The sequence below is a fragment of the Ursus maritimus genome, unplaced genomic scaffold (genome assembly GCF_017311325.1).
Source record: "Ursus maritimus isolate PB19 unplaced genomic scaffold, ASM1731132v1 scaffold_19, whole genome shotgun sequence".
NCBI classification, from domain to species: Eukaryota; Metazoa; Chordata; class Mammalia; order Carnivora; family Ursidae; genus Ursus; species Ursus maritimus.
The window spans coordinates 55,164,833-55,189,680 of record NW_024424341.1 but is presented as its reverse complement, the minus strand read 5'-3'; the positions used below and the strand labels follow the sequence as shown (position 1 = coordinate 55,189,680).

At 54.6% G+C, this 24,848-nt stretch overlaps 2 protein-coding genes across 2 annotated transcripts in view; one reads left to right on the top strand and one right to left on the bottom strand.

Moving 5' to 3' along the window:
- Nucleotides 1–2,606, top strand: part of PTGIR (prostaglandin I2 receptor) — a 4,984-nt gene extending 2,378 nt beyond the window's left edge. Inside the window, exon 2 of the mRNA XM_008684629.2 lies at nucleotides 345–2,606. Coding sequence (XP_008682851.2) covers nucleotides 345–731 — 387 coding nt within the window. The 3' untranslated portion in view covers nucleotides 732–2,606. The remainder of the gene's footprint in view (nucleotides 1–344) is intronic.
- A 5,854-nt stretch (nucleotides 2,607–8,460) lies between these two features.
- Nucleotides 8,461–16,527, bottom strand: CALM3 (calmodulin 3). Its single transcript, XM_040634200.1, has 6 exons — nucleotides 16,358–16,527; nucleotides 11,908–11,938; nucleotides 9,470–9,613; nucleotides 9,194–9,300; nucleotides 8,782–8,917; nucleotides 8,461–8,638 (listed from the first exon to the last, which is right to left on the bottom strand). Exons 1-6 carry the CDS (start codon nucleotides 16,358–16,360, stop codon nucleotides 8,610–8,612), a joined length of 450 nt encoding a protein of 149 aa, XP_040490134.1. The 5' UTR covers nucleotides 16,361–16,527; the 3' UTR covers nucleotides 8,461–8,609.
- Between the last annotated feature and the right edge of the window lie 8,321 nt (nucleotides 16,528–24,848).

The following is a 24,848-nucleotide window of genomic DNA, read 5'->3' as shown; positions in this document are numbered from 1 at the left end:
CCGGCCCTCAGCTTCTCTTTCTGTAAAAATGCAAAGGCTGGTCGTCAAAGCTTTGGGGGGATTACGGATGACTCACAGGCTGGAGACGTGGAGAGACGCACAGCCGTGGCCCCAGGACTCACCCGCACGACCTTGGCTCGTCCCTCTGGGCGGGTGGTTTCCTGGGGCTTTCTCCCCTCTGCTCCCCGGATGTATCTCTCACTTACTTTTCACCTTATCTTATTTCCTTCCCCTGCTGAGGGGCAGCCCTCCCTCATTCCTGCCAGTAAGCACGTGGAAGGAGGGGAGCGTGGGTGGGGCGCGGGATTCCCGGGTGCTCCCTGACGCCCTTGCTTTGCCCCCAGATCCGAGGCTTCACGCAGGCCGTCGCCCCGGACAGCAGTGAGATGGGGGACCTCCTTGCCTTCCGCTTCAATGCCTTCAACCCCATCCTGGACCCCTGGGTCTTCATCCTTTTCCGCAAGGCTGTCTTCCAGAGGCTCAGGCTTTGGCTCTGCTGCCTGGGTCCCAGGCCTACTCACGGCGACTCGCAGACACCCCTCTCCCGGCCCACCTCAGGGAGGAAGGACTCGAGGGCTCCCGCTGCCCTCGGGGGGAAGGAGGGGAACTGGGTACCTTTGTCAGCCTGGGGCGAGGGGCAGGGGGCACCCTCGCCCCAGGCGCAGCAGTCCGGCAGCACCGTGGGAACATCATCGAAAATGGGGTCCGCAGCCGCCTGCTCCCTGTGCTGACACCGGCTGCCCCCCCGTGACCTCCTGCTCTGTCTTCTGGGAGCGGGAGCGCGACAATCAGGGCATGGCTGCCCGCGGACGAGCGGAGATGAGCCCCCGGAGTCCTTGCCTGCCGGAATCTTGACCCCTCGAATGCAGGGGGGCACGATCAGCTGCTATTTCCCTATTTCTCCTTCTCCAGGGTGGCCCCGGCAGGCTCTGGGAGAAGAGGGAGGGAGACAGGGAACATTTATCCTGGAGCATAAAAAGAACACTTCTCAAAATAACCAGGGGCCCGGCCGGCCCAGTCTGGCCCTGGCTTGCCCATCCATCTCGCTATCTAAATATTTAGAAGGCAGAAAAGTTTCCCAGAAGCTTCTGTGTGCTCAGGTCTGCTCTGGTTCGGGTTCCGGCTCTGACCCTCACCCATTCAGGGTGCTCGGCTGCCCACCCCAAGCCCCCAGGGGACAGCCCTGCCCTCCCCCCGGCCACTCCAAAAGCCAGCCCCTCTCTGCCTCCTGGGACCCAGGGATTCTTGGACCGGCTCCCGGCCTCCCCTCACTCCTGATTTCCCATCAGACTCGGAAGCCCCCGCCCCCCAAGGGGGAGGCCGGAGGAAGGAGAGACTGCTGTCTTGTAAGTAGCATTGCCGGACACGTGGCTGGGAATCCTCATGGCTTGGTGGGCTGCAAGATGTGGACCGTGGGGGCCCGGATGTGTGTGTGGGGGAGATGGAGGGGCTGGAGGACAAAGGCATGGGAGTTACGGATCCCAGGGACCCCCTGGGAACACAGCCTGTCCCTGGATGAATAGCTGTGCTCACGTACAAAGCCCGCCGTCACCTCCTGTGTCCTCCCAGGCCTCACAAAAAGTTCATTCATTCGTGCAACAGTGAGTGGGCCCTGCCTCTGCAGGTGTTGGAGACAGCAGACCCGTCCCTGCCCCGCCCTGGACTCACTTGGGGTGATTTCCAGCCTTCAGGCTTCTCCTGCCCTCAAGACAGGCCCAAGAGCAAGGGTGCTCTGGAGGGAGCCAACTGGCAGGAAAGGAAGTGGTGTTTAGGGCAACCGGGAAAGCCCTTTTCTCCCCCCAGCCCCACCCAGTTCCCCTTCATGGTTGCTCCAGAGTTGAAAGCACTCGATCTAGGGTTAAAAGGGTAAATGTAAATGTGGGGACAGGCCCAGTAGGGAGGCATGGGCCTCCATAGAGATGACAGCACCTCCCATCGGTGAGTCCTCCGCCTGCTGTCATTGGAGCGTTTCCACAGAAGCTGGAATCAAGGTCCAGAGAGGGTCATCACCAGCCCCAGGTCACACAGCGAGGAGGAAGCACGGTCTTGCAGGGGAGGGAGGGGAAGCTGACCTTTCTGTCTCCAGAAGCCAGCTCCCTTGTTTGGCTACTGGCTTTGCCTCTTTGCGCCTCGGCTTCCTTTGGTGCAGAATGGCGATTGTAATCTAGAATTCAGTTTATAAGGGTGGTGCTGAGGATTAACTGATTTCCTCTGATAAGCAGCTGAGCGCAGGGCCTGCCTGGAATAAATACCACAAAAATGTTACTGTTACTGCAATCCTGTTGTTGCTGTTGTTGTCTGTGGCTAGCTGGGCAAATGGAGGCTGAAAAAAGCAACATTTCGCTCCATTGGTCTTTCCACTACTATGATTCAAATCACATTACGGAAGAACAAGGGGGTGTCTGGAGAGTTAAAAATTGGTCAAGATGACTGGTTTATTGGGCCTGGGTTTCCTTTTGGGGTGATGCAAATGTTCTGGAACCCGACAGTGCTGGGGGTTGCATAACATCGGGAACGTACTACATGTCTCTGAGCTGTACACGTCCAAATGGTTAATTCTAATGTTATGTGTATTTTGCCAAAATAAAAAAAAAAATGTAACATTGAAAAAAAAATTGAGGGTGTTTAGAAACGTTTATGAGTCTTGCCAGAGTGACATATTGGTTGAACTGGTAATGAAAAAAGTTGACCTGTACAAAAACCCAAACAGGGCAAGAAACATCAGGTGCACTCCAGCCTTTGTCACCAAACCTGGCCCAGCCACATTGGGGACCGACCCAGAGGCCCCACCCCCCACCCCGGAGGGTGGAGCGGAAAAGATGGGGTGGGTGGAGGGGCCCCAGAGGGGAATGCCCCCACCCCCCCAGGCCAGAGAAAAGGGGCCTGCCGCCCTGTCCGGGCAAGACCTCCAGGGGGCGCTCGCCTCCACTCTTTGTGGCGTCCCGGAAAGTGGGTCAGTCTGTCTCTGGCCTCTTCGGGCTCCCTGAATTATAGCAGCGCAGGGCTGGGCCTTCGAACCCACAGCATCCAAGCCCGAGCTGGGTGCTATTATCAACCCCATTTTGCAGATTTGGATGAAGGGGAAGTGAGGATTCAGCAGGGAAGCCGGTTTTCTCCTGGCTTTTGCCTGCCAGGCCTAACATCTCAAGAATCCGTCCGCCCTCTGCATCCCACCATGTAGTCGCAGACCCCCCACCGCCTCTGGCCTGGATGGGTACACCGTCTTCCAGGTCAGGGGTTCGCAAGCATTTCCCGCCCCATCTATCTACATGCAGCCTCTCCAGGATGATTTGGAAACTCCTCTCCTAGCTGGCGTCCCGGCCCCCTGACCGCCCTTGTGTCCTCTCTGCGAGCTTCCAGAGTCCTGTCTGAACGGTTCCTCCCCTGCTCGCCAATGCTCGCCAAGCTCGCACCCGCTGGAGCCCAGGGCCAGCTCCCTTGCTCTCTGCTCAGCCCCAGCCCACAACTGAGGATTCTCCCAGAGCCTGTGCGTGACCTGTCTGGCTTCCGCCTCTTTTCTGATTGAGCTCACCCTTCCTGGAACAGCGTTTTCCCTCCTCCCTTTGTCACAAGCACCCTGCCCCTTCAGGTCCCGCTTAAACTACTTCTTCTTCTATTTTTTCTTTAGATTTTATTTTTAGGTCATTTCTATGCCCAATGTGGGGCTCAAACTCACAACCCCGAGATCACCGACTGAGCCAGCCAGGCACCCCTATTCCTTCTCCTTGAAGACTTACTCCTATCTCAGGCACTTTGGGCACTTTTGGGCTCCATGACAGTCATCCCTGCAGCCTTCCCTGGCACGGACATTTGCTCACTCACTCAGCAGGCTCTTATTGGGACTGTGATGCGGGGGGCACGGCAGTGACAGAGACAGCTCTGGCCCTGCTCTCCTGGGGCTCAGAGTTCAGAGTGGGCAGAACTGCGAGATGGGGGGTGGGGTGCAATCTAAGGGGACTTCAGGGAGGGCTTCCTGGAGGAGGGGATGGCTGAGCGGGACCTGAGTATTGGAAGAAAGTGAGCCCAGGAAACAGAGGTGCTTCTGTCATGCTCATGGCTCTGACTCTGGCCTCCCAGCCTCTTGCTCATTCATAAACTCCACAGATTCTCTGGAATCTGCTTGGGTGGGGGGGCCCAGGCTGCTCTGTGCCTGCTGGGGATATAGCAGTGGCTGACACGGCCTTGGCCCTCTCTCACCCACATTCCAGTTGGATGACAACTGAATAATTACAGAACTAAGTATTCCAATAAGCAGGAAAAAAAATACAAATTTGCGAGCTGGGATACGTGCTGAGAGCATAACTGAGGGGGCCTGCCTAGTGCGGAGTGGGCGTCAGGAAGTGAAGGAGACTTTGTGCACTTAGAATTTCATTTTATTCCTTTTGGACTTTCTAGAACTGGGCCTGGCCCACAGATGGGACTCAAGTGCGGGCACACACACACACACACACACACACACTGGCTGGTCCCCAGGAGTGGCAGCTCTCTGGGGCCTTCTGTAGTCCCTGCCCCACCTGCTGGTCACACAGGGAGTGACACTTAGAAGCGGTCCCAGTGGCCACTACCCTGGGGGTGAGGGGGAAGGGAGAGGACCCTGGGTGGGCACCTCCCTCTGTGTCCCTTGGCTAGTTGGTCGCTAAGGACAGGTGCGAGCTGGTCGAGCAGACCCGAGAGCCGGAACTGGAAATGATTCCCACTCTCAGCATCCCGCTCTGGGCCAGAGTCAGCTCCCTCAGGGCCTGCCCCACGTCCATTAGAAGCTCCGAGTGCCGTCTATGTGTCTTTGATTAATAAAGCATGGGAAAGAGAAGTCATGATTATTTAATAAAGCAGCCTGTCCAGGAGTAAAAGTCTTTCGAAACATAGGGCCCAGGGGGGAAAACTGATGATAGGAGCTAGAGCTGCGCCGGCAACGTGAGGCGTTTGGGATCCGAGCTGCCAGGAAGTGTGGTGCGGGAGGCTTTCCCTGCCCGGGCCCCTAGTTCTTTACCGTCAGATCTCCATGCTTACTTCATGCCCACGCACGCCCCCCGTGGCCCACGTGCCAACTGAGACAGGTCTAGAACGTGGTTGGCACAACCCTCTGAAGTGGGTATTTTTATGACCCTCCTCCTGTAGGGTCATTACTCATCTCCATTTTGCAGACTAGTAAACTGAGGCCCAGAGACGGAACTCACCGCCCCAAGGTCATCAAGGAGGAAGTGCCAGAGGTAGACCTTGAGGGTTAGGGAGCGCAGGCTCACCAGAGCCGAGTCCTCACACAGGCTCGGAGCCCAGTTCTGTGGGTCACCAAAACTTGTCTTTCTCTAGAATTTTCCTCAGGGGTCCTGGCAGCTCAGAGGGCACGTCCCATGTCCAACCCCAGCGCTGTGACCCCACACTCAGCGTAGCCTTCCCAGGGCTCGGGCTCTGGCCCTGGCCCGCCTGACGTCAGTTTTAAAATGACCACTTACTCTAAAGGCAGGAACCTGACAGCGTGGACACCGTGGGGTCAGCTCTAGTTCAAATCCCAGCCCTGCCGCTTTTGAGGTTTGCCTCAATAACCTTGGAGTAGTCTCTTCGCTCTTCTGGGCCTCAGTTTCCTAGTCTGGATTCACAGCGTGCGGCGCAAATGGTGGCTGGCAGGCCTCAGCCACACGGAGGCAGAGCTGAGAGGCGAGGCTCCAGTATAGAGCGGCCAGCGCTTGCTGCAGCCCAGGCCTAGCTCCTGTGTGCTCACTCGGTCCTCAGCTCGCCTGCCGGCAAGTGCTACCGCACGTCCATTCTACCCACGGGGTCATCTGCCTGAGGTCATGGAGGCAGCCGGGCGCTGAAGCCTGCGGTCGGCGCCAGGCCCAGGGCTCGCGTCCATACCCTCCACCTCCTCCCTGTACCGCGAGGCAAACCACAACCAGAGGGTAGCAAGAGGGGGTACAGAAGCTGGGGCACCGGAGAAATGGCCTGCTGCTCCCCAGTGCTGGACTCCAGCGACTGACCCACACAGGGAAGATCTGGCGCTGGCCTGGGGTCTCTGCCACAAGGGAGGCGGCTGAGGCTGGGCCCTGCTGCTGGGCTTCTCCGCCCTTCAAAGAGGGGCTGCTGGGCCCCCCGAAGAGAAGGAAAGCAAGTTCTTTTTTATTCCGCTGGATTCGGTCTCTGCTTCCCTCCAGCCCAGCCGCTGTGGTTCCGTGTGAGCGGGTCACAAGTCAGACAGCGTCTGCTAACCGCTCCTTCCCTGCGCCCCTGAATGGACAAGCAAATGGGATTTGCAGTTGGGGACAGAGTGCCTCTGTTTTGGGAAAAGCCCCCAAAGATTCTGTTCTAGGTCTTCCCTGCAGAACCACTGGACCCCAGGCCTTCTTCACATGCTCACTTGCGGCAGGGAAGTTAAGGGGCTTTCTGTAGTTTGCTAGTGTTTTGTCCTGCACCCTCTCTGGGGAGCTGACTAAAGCTCAGTGAGCTCAGGACCGCCCGGCGTGCAGGCTGCTTGACTGACATTGAGTCATTCAGTGAATGTCACCCCTTCCCCAGAGCCCCAGAGAGTCCCTGACCCGGGTCTCAGCCCCATGGTCTGCTCTCTTGCTCTTCCCCTCCCTCCCACGATGCGAGTGCTCAGCCTGCAGGCCTCAGCTCAGCGGGCTGCTCTCAGGGCCCCGGACCGGCCCCAGGCCCGGCCAGGCCTCATGGCGCGCTCATTCACGGGATGGACGCTGGGGCGGGGCTGGCCTCCCAGCTCCCGTGCCACCAAGCTGATGGGCTGCACGGCCAGATCAGTGTCCCGCCCTCAGGAACCATGAGATGTGGCTGGGATCACAACTCCGGCTCAGACGTCCCCTCTCGGCTGCCGTGACCAGGACGAGGCTCTGCAGTGCGCACGGAGGGAAGGCTCTCCCCGGGCGGAGCTGCAGGGCCCACGAGGGGAGCAGGCCCAGAAACAGAGACAAGATGGGAAGAGCCACGTCAGGTAGTCACTGTATTTTATTGGAAAACATTGATATATATTTTTCTTCACAGCTTGAACTGAACACAATATTGCCCGGTTTAAAAAAAAAAAAAAGAAAAAAGAAAAGAAAACCAAAACCCAAACCAAAACACTCCGAAAATGTCCACAGCCTCACGCCTACCTGCCCTTACCCTCAGCTCTTGGCTGGGTCTCCCACTACGGCCCATCCCTCCCCTCCCCTCCCCCAGAGGCTGGGTGCCACAGGGTGGATGAGGAGATTCTCAAAGCTGGGCAGGTCCCAGCAGAAGCCACTTGAACAACCTGGGTGGGGGTGGGGGATGGGGCAAGATGAAATGAACAGAAAAAGGAAAAGAAAAATCCAGACGACCGAACTGCCCACATTGACTTACTTGTCCCAGAGGCGAAAATCAGAAGCAAGGTCACGGATCATGCTCTCCGCTGGGGGGGGGGAGGGGGGAGTGTGGGGGCAGGCAGGTGGGCAAGGGGAGAGAGGGCACAGAGACAGCACAGGTGTTAAGGAGCCAACCAAGTCACCACGGAGAAGCGGGAGGGGCCGGCTGGCCAGGGAGCAGAGCTGCCCTCGGCCGCCAGTCCCCCGGGCAGCTAGCCCACAAGACTGTTTATTGCAGGTATGTTCTCTCCAGAGCGTGGCGGGGCTCATCTTCCCTCTCCCCACCCTTCAGCTAGCCCGGGGTGGTTTTTGACAGGATCAGTTTGAAGGGGCATAAAGAAAAAAACCAAAGGAGAACCTGTACACGACAAAGCCACATCCCCACATCCGTTCCGGCGAGGGGACCTCGGCGCGGGCGGGCGCGCGCACCACGGCGGAGCGGCACGGGACGTTAGCACCAGGTATTTACAGAACAGCTCGAGATCGCGTCAGAAACACGGGCATGTACAACTGGCAGAGGGGCCAGCCGAGCTGCCCCCACCCAGCTCGACCTCAGAAGTCGATCAGATGGTGTCAGAATAGCAGCCAGTGGGACCTGAGTGGTGTCCACTCTCTCCGTCCCCTTCTGTGAGTCGGCCCCCTCCAGTGGTAAAAAAGAATGCCAGCTTCCAAGACTCCCTTGCCCCTCGACCCCGTCCTGGACCATACATCCAGTCCGCACCCGAACTCCTCAATTCCCCCCAGTCCTTCTGGAATGCCTCTCTTGGCACCCCTGCCCCAAAAGGCTGCTGGGATGTGCACACAGAATCACAGGGCTGGTTGCATGCAACAGCAAAAGGCATGCTCTCCTGCGTGGGCGAGGCCCCCTCCCCTCCCTAGCAGGTCCTGGGACAGGGCTGGCAGCCACCCCAGCACCCAAAATAAGATGACACACGAAAGGGAACAAACCGAAACAGAGGAGAGCCACCCGGGCTGAAGGAGGAGGGCAGAGGCCCCTAGGGGAAGGGGGCCTCATCTTATGAATGCATCAGGCCTTGGAAGATGTGAACGGAAGGGGGGAGGGCAAAAGGAAGAGATGAGGGGCATGGGAGGAGACTCAAGGAGGGAGAAAGAGCAATCATGCAGCTTGGGACAAATCTTTTGTTGCTTTATCAGATTCTCAGTCAATCAACTGGTGTTTGCTAGAACCGGGGAACGCAGGGGAGTGTGGAAGAGAGCGCGCGCGCGAGAAGAGAGAGATCACGAGAACGGGCATCGCCAGCTGCCCACGGGCCTTCACTTGGCAGTCATCATCTGTACAAACTCTGTGAAGCGAAACAGAGGAGCAGCAGGTCAGCAGGCGGGCCGGCCGAGCCAGCGGCCCTCCCTGACGTGGGGGACCTGGGGCTCGCTCCTGACGCCGCGACTCGCGCCTACTCCGGAGACGGGGCCCCCGGCGGCCGCTCACCTTCATAATTGACCTGGCCGTCTCCGTCGATGTCGGCCTCTCTGATCATCTCATCCACCTCCTCGTCGGTCAGCTTCTCGCCCAGGTTCGTCATTACGTGACGCAGCTCGGCAGCGCTGATGTAGCCGTTGCCGTCCTGGGCGCGGGGACAGGGAAAGGCTCTGAGCTTGAGACTCCGTGGGGCGGGGGCAGCGGGAGAGGCGGCAGGGCAGGGACTGTCAGTCACCCTCGCTCGGCAGGGGAAGGGGGCCTCCTGAGGTTGCAGGGCAAGCTGGTGGCGGAGCTGGCACTCGGACCCAGGCCTCAGAGAAGTGGTGACTCGGCGGCTCCGGCTGTGCTGGGCGTCCCGGGGCCCCACCCGTGCTGTCCCTCCGCCCGAATCCCTGAGCCACTCTGGCAAACGACTGCCTACCTTGTCAAAGACACGGAACGCCTCTCGGATCTCCTCCTCGCTGTCTGTATCCTTCATCTTTCTGGCCATCATGGTCAGGAACTCCGGGAAGTCAATGGTCCCGTTCCCTGGAAGGCGGGGAAGGGAGTCAGGAATGCTCTCGGCCTGGACCCTGGGACACCACCCCAGAGCCCTGGCAGAGGAGGTAACAGGCTCATCCATCGCCCTGAGGAAGGCTCCCGGTGGTCACAAGATGCGACCAAGAATGGGGCTGCCCACCCGCTCCGGGGGGCTCACCATCTGCATCCACCTCATTGATCATGTCCTGCAGCTCTGCTTCGGTGGGGTTCTGGCCCAGGGATCTCATCACTGTCCCCAACTCCTTGGTGGTGATGGTGCCATCTCCATCCTTGTCAAAGAGGGAGAAGGCCTCCTTGAACTCTGGGGTAAGAGAGGGAACGAATCAGAGGTCAAGGACCACCGGGAAAGCCCTCTGTGAAAGAAAGCCAAGGGCGGCCTACAGGAAGGAGCCAGAACAAGACTGCCAGTCCGGGCCCCTCACTTCGGTGCTCAGGGCAGACCCCTTCCTTCAGTCAACATTTATTAAGCACCTCCATTGTGTCAAGGAAAGCTACCTGTCTGGCCAACCTAGCCCAGTGAGGACAGAGGGGAACAGGCTGACGGCTGTCCTTAGAGAATTCTACATTTCTTGCTGGCCCCTGGCTTCGGCCTCTCCCTCAAATGATGAAATGGACTAATGTCATGGAGTGGGCAAGAGTCGAGAGAAATCTCCATCTGAGGTCTGCCCGCCAAGGTCACCTGGCTGGGAAGGGGAGGGGAGCCGGCAGAATCCCTTCGGGGGTACTCGCGGCCCAGGCCCCCCGAGCCGAAGCTGCCGGCTTCCGGAGGAGGAGCCGAGCGGCCGTGTGCGGTGGAGCGTGGGGTGCTCGCAGCAGAGCGCGGCTGATGGACGGCGCGTGGGGTGGGGGGGATGGGAAGAGAGGGGCCGGCTGCCAAGCCAGGATGAAGAGCTAGTGGCGCTGAGTGGGAAGGCCACAGCTGGGGACGCATCAGGCGCGGGGAGAGAAGCACGTGGCTGCTGCCCTCCCACTGGGCCCATTTTGGCACCTGGTGCTCCCTACCCCCAAACCCTCAGAGAACAGATGCCTGGCAGCCTATTCCCAGAGAGTGTGGGCTGGGGCGAGGTGGTGGACAGTTTGCTAATGGGGACAGGGTGGAGCGTGTAGTTTGTGTTTGTGTCACATAAGGGCAGAGTTGGGGTGTGGGTGGCAGGTGCAGCGGGAGACACGCACACAGCCGAGAAGCTGTGTCCCCGAGCCTCCCGGCCGCAGGGAGAGGAGTCTCCTTGGGGATGCGGGCACCTCCTTGTGCTGAAGCCTTGTTGTTCTTGTGGACGGCAGGGAGAGGGTCATGGGGGCACCCTGAGCTCATCATCACTGGACAACGAGGTGGTTCTCCAGCTTTCCTTGGTGGGTCTCCATGGCCACTGGGGGCCAAAGTTTAGAAACTGGAGGTGTGACTGTGCGCTGGGGGGTGGGGGAGGGGAGGAAAGGAGAGAAGGCAAGTCCACTTCTGCATCCTCCCGCTTCAGATGCAGGGCATTCAATACTTATCACGCAGCCTGTGGACCTGACAGCAAAGCTGGGGTTGGGGTAGCTGCTGGGGCCTGGGGCCCTCTCTGTGAATCCTTCCTGTCTGCTCTGTGCTGGCCCATGACTACGGAGAGGAACCGAGAGCTGGTTTCTGTCCTCAGCAGCTCACGGTCTTGGAAGAGGGAGACTGAGAAGCCCACTGAGTCACAGAACAGTTCTGCGGTGGTGACCTTTCTGGGGTGGAGGGCCCAGGTGGCTAGAAAAATGAATTAGATGGGATTCCAAGATTTCTTTTGGCTTACTGGGGGATATACGACCATTCCTTTATTCATTTATTTGGCCAACAAAAATTTAGCACCTGCTCTATTCTGGGCACTGAAGGTACAGCAGGGACCAACAAAAACAAAGCCCCCAACTCAAGGAGCTCACATCTAGTGACAGGAGACACAGCAGGTGAAGGCATAAAAGACTTCCGGGTAGCGAGAAAGGCTACGAAGGAAATACACAGAATGATGGGACAGAGGGTAAAGGGAGGCCGTCTGTCTGGGCTGGGGAGTTAGGGAAGGCCTCTCCCAAGATGACATCTAAGTGGAGGCCCAGAGCTCGGGAAGGAGCCGCTCATGCTAGGAGCTGGGGGAGAGTCATTTCTGGCAGAGGAAAGTGACTGCGAGCACGTGCAAAGGGGAGTGCAAAGCACAGGCAAGTGCAGAGGTGGGAGTGACGAGCCACCTCCTGGGCGGCTCCTACAGTGGGACGGGAGCTCTGCAGCCCCGCGGGGAGGCTCACCTTTGGAGCCCAACTGGCAGAAGCTGGGACAGAGCCGGCTTCACCCTGCAGCCACTGAGCAATAAAAGACCCCCGATGACCCATGGCCAGGACAGGAACACGGTTCTGGCATCTGGTAAATGCCTGTCTCAGGACCATGGGGGTTTGGTGTTACTGGGGTACAGTGTGCTCTTAGCCACGGTTCCCAACATTCTAAGCATAAGGCCCAGCATTAACTGAGGTAGGGGCCACACGAGTTCCTCTGTCAGATGCTACTCCTGGCCGGAGTACGACTTGGCTGGGGATGCAGAGGCCTTCGCAAGGCAGGACGAGGAAGAGGAGGGTAGGCAAGCTCACCTGCGATCTGCTCCTCAGTCAGCTGGTCAGCCTGGAAAAGCAAGAAGGAGAGAGTCAGTCACCGGGCTCACCAGCCATGGTCCGCACATCCTGCTGGCTCAGCCCAGGCCCCTCTGGTGAGGCCGGCTCCACAGGGCATCCCATGCACCTGGGCAAAGGAGGTGCATGCCAAGGGCAGGGTCTGCAGGAGAGCCAGGTTCTGGGAGAAGTCTGGTGATTCAGGAAGCTGAGGACTAACTAAAATGGACCAGAAATCCAGGCCTGCCTGCCACGGGGCCCGATTAAATTGCCCAGACCCAAGGGCTTCCAAGCTTGACCTAGTGGTTGGGAGCCACAGTGGGAGGAGGACATCCTGCCCCAGCCCCAGCCCAGCCACGCTGGCACAGCACGGGTCCGTGTCTCAGTGTCGGCGCTGCCGCCGAGAGCCCCAGAGGCTGAGTGAAGGGAGTAGTTGCCCTAGAGGCCTAATCAAGCAGCTCTAGAAGGCTCCAAACTGAAGCAGGCCAGTCCTTGGGTAGGACAGAGGGAAGATGTCTGGGGCTCTTTGCTAGTTTCTGTGTCACCTATTTGGAGGCACTAAGTCCAAGCACAGTGGACGCAGCTGGTGAAAAGTGTCCTAACTGGTAGCTCTGAATTGCTCTGGGTACTCGAAAGAACCCTGGTCAGGCCAGAGGCAGCCGCTCCACTTCCCTGCGCACAGGGCAGGCCCAGGGCACCGTTCTGTTCTGTTCTGTTTCTTTGGGGCGGGAAGGGCCAATGTCCAGGAGGGGACTGCAGTGAGCAGCAGCAATGGCCGCAAAGGCTGTAGGACTGAAGTCAGCATCCCCAGCTTCACTGCAGTTTTTAACCCTTTCCAGCCCCGGCCACTCTGGGGAATGGCCAGTCGGTGGCAGGCAGCCCTTGCTGCATGCGGGGTTTGGGGGTGGGGTAGGGGAGAGGCCCAGACTAGCCTTTTCTGCACTGCTGTCCTCTGGAGGAGCTGGGGGGGTGGGCTGAGGCCTAACAGTTAGCTTCGGGCAGCAAATACATGAATTTGCCTCGGTTTCTGCAAGTGCTGCCAGGAGAGCACCACCCTGCCAGATGCCCAGACAACCACCCCCTCCTTTATGTCCTTTCACAATGGGGGGAAAGGGGCTCCACGTCCACAGCAGGGCTCTAGCCTTGAGGCCGAGAGCCCTCAAAACTAGTGCAAACTGTCTGCACGGTGGTTCCAGAGCTTCCACTGGAAGCTAGCCGTGACCCTCCCACCTCCACCCCGTCCCAAATACTAAGAACTGGTCACAGAAGAACTGGTCTGAAGTGCCCTTTACCATTTTTTTTTTTTTTTTTGAATCGAAGGGAAAAGGAACTTGAGGCCAAGCCCCAAAAAGGCAGAAGGGGAGGGGAAATCAAAATGATGATGACAGAGGAGAGATGGCTAAGGGAGGAGGGAAGGAGGAAGGTAGAGAAGGAAAAACACCATACACGCACATTCTGGAAAAGTCCAAAGTCTAAAGGGAAGGTTAGGAGGCCAAATGGAGACACTTCTGCATTGCCTTCAAAAAAGACGTGGGGTTGCCAGGCTCTAAATGCCAACCCGGGAGCTCCGGCCCGCGAGCCCCCTGCTCTGGCTGCTTCCCTTGGCTCCCCCGGGCAGAGAAGCCTGGTCCTGACACCCGAGGAAGCGGCTGGGGGAAAGTGAGAAGACAGGATGGGCTTCTGGTTACCGAGGCCAGGCAATGCCAGGGGAGAGGGAAGAGGAAGGACCGAGGGCAGAGGAGCGGCCTGGGGAGGAGGGCTGCCTTTCCATCTGTTGCTCCTTCTCTTCGCCTGGCCCGGAATGGAAGGAGCCAGCCTGGCCCCTCCCGCCCCCCTCCGCAACAAGCCCAACTGTTCCCCCCTTTGGGCAGCCCCGTCAGGGGCTGGGACAGGTTGCCCCGCACGCCCAGGAGGGGCTCTGAAGGCCTGTGGCTGCCACTCCCGGCCTCCAGGCTGGAAGGCAGCGATGAGGTATGCCACAGCGGGTGACGGGGCTGCTGCAAATAGGCGTGGCTCTGCCCGGAGAGCCGTCAGACACCCTCCCTCCCGGTTAGGAGACCCTCCCCCCGCACCGTGTGGTGAAGCGAAGGTACGGGCTCCAGGCTATAGACCTCACAGCATAGCTGCTGCCCACGGAACCGGGCACCCAAGAAACTGTCATCGCTAGGGAACCCCTTCTCCGGATTTCTTCCCTTTCCAGAGAGGAAGATTTTATGCTTTCACAAAAATTGTCTCCCAAATAACCGAGCTGCTCTCCTGCTTCACTATCCCTCATCTTCGGCTCCAGCAAGGGGCCGGACGAGAAAAAAAACCCTGGGGTGGGGGAGGGAAGAGGGTATTATTTCTCTGCCCTGACCCAGCCCCCAGCCAATGCCAGAGAGCAGTGTTAGATGAGATCAGAAACCAAGGCCAGGGCCCCTCACCCGGGCCAAGGAGGAGCCACAGCGCTCAGGCCAAAGTCCAAGGCCGGTTACCCGGGACTCGTCCCACCCACACCTTGCTGATTACAAGTGGGAAGAGAAACGAGCTGGGGCCAAAGCTCAGGTCTTATTTGGGAGGTGGGGGGCCCCCTGGCATGGGCCAGGAAGTGCTTGAGGGCCCCCTGAGCGAGGTGCTGCGGGGGGGGGGGGACGGGGTAGCGGCAAGAGGAGCCACCGGGTCTGTGTCAGCAAGTAGGAGATCTGATACGCAGCGGCGGCTGCCTGTCCTCCCCAGCCTTGCCAGGGAGGAGGGCTGCGCACGGTTCCGAAGCCGAGCCTGGGGGGGCTGTGGGTGTTGTGGGTGGCAGGGAGCAGGAAAGGACTAGTCTGCTGGTTTTCTCTCAAAGCTCCAGCTGTGTGAATTAACAGAAGCACTCAGTGAGGGCCCCGAACGGAACAAGTGGCCCTCGGGCAGATGACGGGGTCCCTCTGGAGGTACTCTCTATTCAAGCGCTGCAGCCCCCACCCCGACGCCACGGGAACAGGCGGCCGATTGTCACCGACGCCACACTGTACTGCACTGTCATTTGGCACAAGTGAGGAGATGCAGAGCAGTGCAGGGAGCTGGAGGCCACAAGAAAACCAGCACTCCTGTTTGGAAAAAGCAGCTCTCTCGGTCTGAAAGGGGCAGCGAGGGGTTGAGAGTCCAGGCTCAAAAGGCTGGCTCATTTGATGCATCCCAAACTTTGGTCCCCCACCCCCATTTCATGCGGCTTCAGTGCGCCATAGGGGCCCGAACAACTCCGCCCACCTGCTCCCACTGCCGGGGTGCCTCCTGCCCAGCCCCATTCTTCCTGGGGAAGGGGGACCGTATGGCCACTCCCTTCGGCCTCTGCAGCCCACTCCCCATCTAGACTCAACAGTCTTTGTCCTGGTCCTTCCCTGGAGACTTGCAGGGAGCTGCCCACATCCACCTCCAAATCTAGGCCCACCTTGGCTGCCATTCATTTTCTCCTCCAACACCCCCCCCCAAGGCCTCCATCCACCTCACCTCCCACCACCCAAGCCAGGCTCCCTCTCTTACCCCCACCTTCTCATGGACCCAACACAACACTCTGCCCCAGCCCCCTCCCATGAAAACCAACCTCCCTAGTTCAACAGCCTCAACCCACTAGTAACCTCAGAATCTTTTCTGGCCGCCCCCCAAATCAACCACGAGGCCTCCTGCTCCCCCACCACTGGCAAGCACCAGTCTCGCCATTCCCTCTTAACCACCTCCCCGACCCCAATCCTTTTCATTCCCTGCAGGCTCCCAGAGCATCTTCTAACCTCCACTGCCACCCACCCCAGGCTCTTCCTCCCCTAAGCTTGCACCTCACCCTCCTCCTCCTTCCTCTGCAATGCTGGTCTTCCGAGAGCCCCCCCTCCCCTCCAGGGTCTGATCTTCACAGGTCGCCCCCATCCCTGCCCCTCTCCCCACCCAGGTCCAGCTACACACGGCCCCCTCTCAGGAGCTCCCCGGCAGCCTGGCCTTCCTCTAATCTCCCTTCCCCGCATCCTTTTAGGACCCAAAGTCTTCATTAGGGCCCAAATACCCCCTTCCCCGGCCAATGCTTCTTACCTCACCCCCCCAAGGGGTCCAAACACCCCACCTCAGAGACCCAACGCCCCACCCTGAGTCCAAAAGCCCTTTTTGGGGTCCAAACGCCCCCTTGAGGGTCCAGATGCCCCATCCCGGGTTCAGATGCCCCCTTTGAGAGCTCGGGTGCCCATTTTGTGGTCTAAACACCCCACCTGGTATTAAAAGTCGCTGTTAGAGCCCCTAACCCTCTTCTGGGATCCAAACGTCCCGCTCTGGGTTCGAATTGCCCCGACAGAGGGGCCGAGAGGGGTCCAGGGGCGCTCGCCGGGGCCCCGACACCCCCTACGCTGGGTCCACTCGTCCTCTCAGGAGTCCTGCCCCGCTGCCCGCCTCAGAGCCCTCAGCCTGGGCGGCCCCCAGCCTCACTCACCATGGCGAGGCCGGGGTGTCCGGAGCGCGGGGATCAAGGTTCCTCCGGCGGCGGCAGCAGCTGCAGCAGCTCGAGCTCCGCCGCGCGTCCGCGCCTCCACACTCACTGCCCGCAGCGCGCGCCGCCGCCGCCCGCCCCAACGGTCCTTCAACGGCCGCCGCGCGCGCGCCCCGCCTCGCCCGGCCCCGCCCCGCCCAGCCCGCGCCCCGCCGCACTGCGGCTCCCGCGGATCCCTCCGCGCCCCACGCCGCATCGACGGGCCCGTGGATCTCTCGCTCCCGCCCCACACAGAGCTGGGCTTTGCCTCCTGCCGCGCGCGCGCGCGCGCACCCGCCGCGGGACTACTTTCCGTCGCAGCGCGCTCCGCCCCCCGCCCCGCGTCCTCTCCACTTGCCTCCTGGGCGGAGGGGCACCTCTCGGCGGCGCGTGACGCGTCCCTGTGTGAGCCGCGCCGCTATTGGGCCCGGGCCATGGCGGAAATGAGAGCGCGGTGCCGATTGGTCCGGCCTTCCCTGCAATGCGTCAAACTGGGGCAAGCCACTGCGTGGTGGCGGTGGGGAAGCCTGAAATGTGTGGCTGCGGGGAGCCGTGAGGTGTAACGAGGCCAAGGGAGAAGCTGTGTGGCTGTTAGAGATGCAAATACATCGTCTTGTGGCCAGGGATTGGTAAAAGTGCTGGCGGAAGATGCAAAGGATTATCTCGGGTCTCCCCTCTAACAGATGGAAGATGGTGCAATCCAAAATGCTGGGGTCTGGAAGCCCCGCCCCCAACTGGGCCCTACGAGGTGGCGGGGTCTTCAAGGTTCTGCTTTTCGAGCAAAGGTTCCACCTGTGGGGGCAGGTGTCTGCGCCCTGAGACGCACTCCACAGGTGTGCGGGACCCTTATCCCCATTCACGCTTGATCAGCTCAGAGTCTTTGAAACTGGGGCTGTCACAGGACAGCCTCTGGGAACAGGGCACTCATTCATTCATTCATTCATTCATTCATTCAATAAGCATCGATGGGGCGCCTGCTGTATGCAGGGACCTGTGTTTGGCTGGGCTGGGGAGACCATACTTCCCAACCATTCTCCTGGTATCTCCTAGACCCACCTGATTCTTGCACTTCTCGTTCCAAGGTTCCAGCCATAGGAGGAAAAAGAATGCGAGGGTTAGCTGAAAACTGTTTACTGGAGCTCAGAAACAACCTTGTTTCGATTAGAACAGGAGCTGCCATTCCTTTATGTGCCCCCCCCCCCATTGGCTGAGGAATGGGCAAGTGAGTCAAGCTGGGCCAATCCTTAGTTCCTCCCCTGGGTTTTTGGATCTGGAGTCTGGGGGCAAGAAGCATTTCCTTTACAGGGGCGCCTGGCTTGTTCAGTCAGGAGAGCATATGACTCTTGATCTTGGGGTTGTGAGTTCAAGCCCCACGTTGGGTGTAGAGGTTACTTAAAAATAAAATCTTAAATGAAAGAAGTCTTTTCTTTATGGGTGGTGAGGCTTTGAAGGAATAGGTCCAGCACTGTCTGTGGCCATTTTCCCACTCCTGGAGGAGAGACTAAAACTGAGACCAGGAAGAAGCAAATAAGAGATGGAGGGAGAGTCCTGTTGGTATTCACTTCCCTGGTTCCAGTACTCTTGAGGCCGGGTGCACACCACATGTCAGGACTTTGAGTACACGAACTATTACAATTTCCCTCTTATCCCAAACTAGTTTGAGTTCAGTTTTTATCACTTGCATCCAAAGAATACCTGATGGATATGATCTGGGCTGAACCCTGTCTTGGTCATCAGCACTGACCCTGAAACAGAAGGCCAAGGACCCCAGTCAACATTTGCGGAACAAGTAAGTGAAATGAAGGTAGGCTCATGCTCTCTCCTCCTTCTCTCTGACTCTTTCTTTCTCATGACTCTGAATTTCTACCAGGCAGATCTTAACTCCTGAATTACTTGGGGTTATGAAATCGTAAATATACTACCACTAACGTCTTTGAGGTTTTACTCTGTTCCACGCACTGTTCCAAGCACTTTGTGTGCATTAGCTCATTTAATTCTCAGCCTCTCTATGGATTTGTTACTTAATTCTTTCTTCATTTGATGAAACTGTTGTACTGCCACTGGAATTAGATGAGACCAGAAAGATATGAAGGCTTGACCAAGAAAAGAATCGAAGTGGCTTGCCATACAGGTCACACAGGAAGATGTACAGTCAGGATTTGAACCCAAGCAATATAACCGAAAAGCCCACACTCCTAAACACCATTACACTACCAGTGGGAGAGATAGTATTTATCTTCGATTATCCATTCTCCCTCTCTTCCAGAGTAATAGAAGTATAGCTGGGCGCATTGCCACCCCCAGATAAAAACCACATTCCCCAATCTTCCTTGCGTTTAGACACAGCCTGTGAACAAAGGAGAGAAGCACTTACAGAGAAGGGGGGAAGGTTGGCGAAGGGTTGTTATCAACCAAAAGTTCATTGGAGTAACCTGGAAGTTTGAAGCATAGAGGCTGTTGATTGGCTGAGTTGTGACCACTCTCATTGGCTGGGCTGTTGCTGGGCAGAAGAGAATCTTACTTCCTTCCTGCTACTGTCCTGAGGTAAGCTTCTGCCTGCTGGGAATGCAAAGTACTCTCTTCCTGTTGGCGTCTGCGGTTGGAGAGAGTGGGAGCTCCCCCTTTTGGCCTCCTGACCTTGTTTTAAGTGAGGTTTCCTTTTATTGATTTTCACACTGAGTCCAGTGGACCCACGCCACAATCTGGTGACCTTGTGATTTCTTTGACCTCGCCTCCCGGTGCTCTCCCCCTCACTCTGTCTGTTCCAGCCGCACTGGCCTCTTTGCTGTTCCTTGCACACTTGTGTCCAGCTCCTGCCTCAGGGCCTTTGTATTATTTCCTCTTCTTCAGATGCTCTCCTCACAGTAGCCACAGGGCTTCACTTTTCCTTAGCTTCACGTCTTTCTTCAAATGACACATTCTCAGGGCTCCTGGCTGGCTCGGTCAGTAGACATGTGACTCTTGATCTCAGGATCTTGAGTTCAAGTCCCCCTTGGGCATGCAGACTATTAAAAAAATTCTAGCAAATGACATGTTCTTGATGGTCCCATTTAAAATTGTAACCCAGGGGCACCTGGGTGGCACAGAGGTTAAGCGTCTGCCTTCGGCTCAGGGCGTGATCCCGGCGATCTGGGATCGAGCCCCACATCAGGCTCCTCCGCTATGAGCCTGCTTCTTCCTCTCCCACTCCCCCTGCTTGTGTTCCCTCTCTCGCTGGCTGTCTCTATCTCTGTCAAATAAATAAAATCTTTAAAAAAATAAAATAAAATAAAATAAAATTGTAACCCAATGCTCCCGATCTCCTTTACCTGGCTTTATGGCTTTTCATAGGAGTGACCACCTTCTCAAAGATGAGATCATGTTATTCTTTTTGCAGTTGTTTTTTTTTTAAAGATTTTATTTATTTATTTGACAGAGATAGAGACAGCCAGCGAGAGAGGGAACACAAGCAGGGGGAGTGGGAGAGGAAGAAGCAGGCTCATAGCGGAGGAGCCTGATGTGGGGCTCGATCCCATAACGCCGGGATCACGCCCTGAGCCGAAGGCAGACGCTTAACGACTGAGCCACCCAGGCGCCCCTCTTTTTACAGTTTAAATCTTCCACTGGCATTTAAGCTCCATGAGGTTAGATAGACCAGTCTTTTGTGCTCACTGTTGTTATCTGCAGTGTCCAAACTAAAGCCAGGAATGTAGTAGGTGCCCAAGAAATGTGTTTTGAATAAAGAAAGAAAAACGAGGAGATGGAAACTCCTACACTGTTGGTGGGAGTCTATGTTAATAGAATCACTCTAGTGAGTGTATCATGTTAGACGAGGTTTTAGTGCGGTAAGAACTACGACAATCTCAGTTAACACAATTAAAGTTTCTTTCTCCCTCACGTAGTGTACTGTGGGTCTCAGCTGCTCTGCAGGACAGCTGTCTTCCATGTGGTGACTCACTAACCTGGGCTCTTTCCTATCTCCCCAAGGTCTCTACGTTGTCACAGCTGGGGAAGAGAGAGATTGGGGGATCTCCTGGGGAGTTTTCATGGACTCAGTCCGGAAGTGACACCTCTCGCTTCAGCTCACATGTCATTGTCCAGAACCAGCCACGTGGTCCCATGTCACTGGTGGGGGCTGGGGAAGTGTATTTTCTCATGTGCCCCAGAAGAAGACACGGGAAGCAGAATTTGATGACCATGCCATCCATGGTCTTGGTAACGGAGAGTCATTTGACAATCGCTATAGGCAAGTCAAACGTGCACATTTGCTAAAACCTAGCAATTCTACTCTTATATGTCTCCTTTTTTTTTTTTTTTAAAGATTTTATTTATTTATTTGACAGAGAGAGAGACAGCCAGAGAGAGAGGGAACACAAGCAGGGGGAGTGGGAGAGGAAGAAGCAGGCTCCCAGCGGAGGAGCCTGATGTGGGGCTCGATCCCAGGACCTTGGGATCACGCCCTGAGCCGAAGGCAGACGCTTAACAACTGCGCCACCCAGGCGCCCCTTATATATATCCTGATCAGTCACTTTCAAGCTTTTTGGAATGAGGTTCATAATAAGAACTAGATTTACGTAATAACCCAGCTGTATAATTAATATATATGTATATATAATTAATAGATGCATTTTACATATGAATATAAATACTGAAACAAACATTTCAGAAGCAGAACTTAGTCTTTTTTTTTTTTTTTAAGATGTAGGGGAAGGGGAGCTTTTGTTTTTATTTATTTTTGTAAAGGGCTTATTTTTAAGTAATCTCTACACCCAACATGGGGCTCAAATTCACACCCCCAAGATCAAGAGTCCCATGCTTCTCCAACTGAGCCAGCCAGGCACCCCATCTTCCTTGATATTTATTTGACAAACACATAAAGCATTTCCAATGTGCCCAGGACTGTTCAAGTACTTCAGAGCTCTGTGTCCAATATCGTAGTCACTAGCCACACCTAGTCATTGATCTCTTGAAATGGGGTTACTGCTACATAATGAAAATATATTATTTTGAACATATTGGGTTAAATAAGATATATTATTACATTTACTTTCATGTGTTTTGTTTTACTTTTTTTTTTTTTAAAGATTTTTTTTATTCATTTGAGAGAAAGAGCACATGTGAGCGGGGGGGACGGGCAGAGGGAGATGCAGAAGCAGATGCCCTGCTGAGCCGGGAGCCAGACATGGGGCTCGATCCCAGGACCCTGGGATCATGACCTGAGCCGAAGGCAGATGCTCAACCAACTGAGCCACCCAGGTGCCCCTTGTTTTACTTTTTTAATGTGACTCCTAGAAAACTTAATACAACACACGTACGTGGCTTGCGTTATATTTCTATTGTCACCCCTGCTCTGAAGATACAACATTAATTAAATCCACATAGTCACCCTGTGAAGTAGGTACTATTATAATCTCGATTCCAAAGATGAAGAAACTGAGGCACAGAGAAGTTATTTGCCTAAGGTCATACAGCTAGGTGGTAGTAGAAACAGTATACAAACCACACGGATTGGTTTCAGGTTCCATGCTCGTAACTACTACACTATGCTTTCAATCCATGGTAGGTTTTTGTCTAAGAGAAGCATTTAAAATTAAATTTCCCTCTAAGCACCACTTTAGCTGCATCCTCCCAATTTTGGCATGTTGCATTTTAATTTTATCGAGTTCAAGACACTTCCTAAATTCCCTTGTGATTTCTTCTTTGATCTCTAGATTATTTATTATTGGGTGTAATTTTCAAATATTTGGGGGTTTCCCATGTATCTTGTCATTGATTTTTTTTCTAAGATTTTATTTATTTATTTGTTGTGTGTGAGAGAGAGAGCACAACCAGAGGGAGCAGCAGCAGAGGGAGAAGCAGGTTCCTCGCTGAGCAAGGAGCCCGATGTGGGACTCGATTCCAGGACCCTGGGATCATGACCTGAGCCAAAGGCGGATGCTTAACCAACTGAGCCATGCAGGCGTCTCTCTTATCATTGATTTCTAATTTAATTCCATGATGATCAGAGAATATACTCGTCAGTCCTTTGAACTTTATTGAGACTTGTTTTATGGGCCACCAATATATGGTATATATTGGTTAATATTCTATGGGCACTTGGAAAGAATGTGGTGGTTGTGTGGGGTAGTCTATAAATGTCAATTAGGTAAAATTGGGTGATGGTTTTGCTGAAGTCTTCTATGTCTTTACTGTTTTTTTTTAAAGATTTTATTTATTTATTCGACAGAGATAGAAACAGCCGGCGAGAGAGGGAACACAAGCAGGGGGAGTGGGAGAGGAAGAAGCAGGCTCATAGCGGAGGAGCCTGATGTGGGGCTCGATCCCATAACGCTGGGATCACGCCCTGAGCCGAAGGCAGATGCTTAACCGCTGTGCCACCCAGGCGCCCCTGTCTTTACTGTTTTTTGACTGCTTATTCTAGCAACTACTGAGAGGGCAGTGTTAACACTTCCAGCTGTGATTGTGAATTTGTCTATTTTCCCCTCTAGACCTGTCAAAGTTTGCTTCATGTATTTTGAAACTCTGTTATTCGGTACATCTACATTCATGATTGTTACGTCTTCCTGACAAATGATTTCATAAGTATGAAGTGACCCTCTTTATTTTTGGTATTATTCCTTATTTTAAAGTCCTCTTGGTTTGCTCTCAATGTAAACACTGCAGGTTCTTATATTTTCTGTTTGCATGGTATATTTTTTTCTACCCTTTTGCTTTTGATGTGACCCTATCTTTATATTTAGAGTATGTTTCTTGTGGACAGCATATAGCTGGGTCTTGCTTTTTTATCCAGTCTGACAATCTCTGTATTTTTATCAGAGTGTTTAGTTTATTTATATTTAATGCAATTTATCATAGTTTGAAGTTTACCAGCTTCTCTGCACTTTCTATTTGATCCATCAGCTATTTGTTCCTATTTTTTTGTCTTCTTTTAGGTTAATTGTGTATTTTTTAGTATCTCATTCTTCCCTCTGTATTTTTAAGAACTTTGTATTTTAGGATAGTTTAAGATTACAGAAAAGTTGCAAAGAGTACAGAGAGTTCCCACATACCCCACACCCAGTTTCCTCTATTACTGATTTTACAGGAATATGGTACATTTGTCACAAGGAATGAACCAATATTGATATATTATTAGTAACCAAAATCCAGTTTTTGGTGTTTATCTAATGTCCTTTTTCTGTTACAGGATCATATCACTTTTACTCATCATGTCATTAGCCTCCTTTGGGCTGTGGCAATGTCTTAGATTTTCTCGGTTCTGATTACCTTGACAGTTTTGAGGAGTACTGGTCAGGCCTTTTGTAGAACAGCCCTGGGGTGGTGTTTGTCTGATGTTTTTCTCATGACGAGACTGAGATTACGGTCATTCTCATCACATCGTAGGAACAGTACCTGATTTATCACTGTTGATATTAACCTTGATGAGCGCCTGGCTGACATGTTGGTTCATCAAATTTCTCCCCCATAAAGTTACTGTTTTTCCCCTCCCTCCCCACACTGTATTCTTTGGAAGGAAGTCACTCTGCATAGTCTATGCCTAAGAAGTAGAGAGTTACGCTCCATCTCTTTGAGAGGTAATATCTATGTACATTTTTAGAACATATAGTCCACCCAAGAAATCTGTATATTCTCCCCTATTTGTTTACTTATTCAATCACTTTATTTATATCACTGCAGACTTGTGGATATTTATTTTATACTCTGGCTTATAATACAATAGTATATTATTTATTTTGTTGCTCAAATTGCCCCAGCTTTGAATACTGGGAGCTCTTTCGGTTGCCTCCCGTGTCCCTTTGGCATCCACTCATTTTGTGTGTGTGTGTGTGTGTGTGTGTGTGTGTGTGTTAGCTCTTCTTTACTTTCTGGCACTATAAGATATCCCAGGCTCACTTTGTACATTTCTTGCTCCAGTCCTAGAATCAGCCATTTCTCCAAGGAGCCTCCTTTTATTGGAGAATGTTAGCAAGCAGATCTGGGCTCTGAGTGTGCTCATTGCTATTGATGGTTGTTTTCTAACTCTACCTCTTTGCATTCTATTTTCGTGATTGCTCCATGTATCCTTAAATGATCACAATTGGTCACCTATCTGTAATTTTTGTATCCTATTAAGTTTTCATTTTAAAAAAAGTGTCTCATATAATAGAAGATCAGGAGGCAGGGGCAGCTCAGGACTGGTTCAGTAGCTCGATGGTGTAACGAAGGACCCAGATGCTTTTTCTGCCTCTGGTCTGATATCCTCAATATTTTCAATTTTCAGGGTCTTTGCTTCATGGTTGCAAAGTGGCTGCCATAGCTCCAGACATTACTTCCCAGGACAGTAACCCAAGTCAGGATGGAAAGGCTATGGGCTCTTCTGGTTTTGTTTGTTTGTTTGTTTTTATCAGAGAAAATAAACCTTGCTCCCAAATCCTTTCAAGTTTCACTGGCCCCAAATGGGTCACATGATCAGACCTCATGGCCACTTTACCTCTAG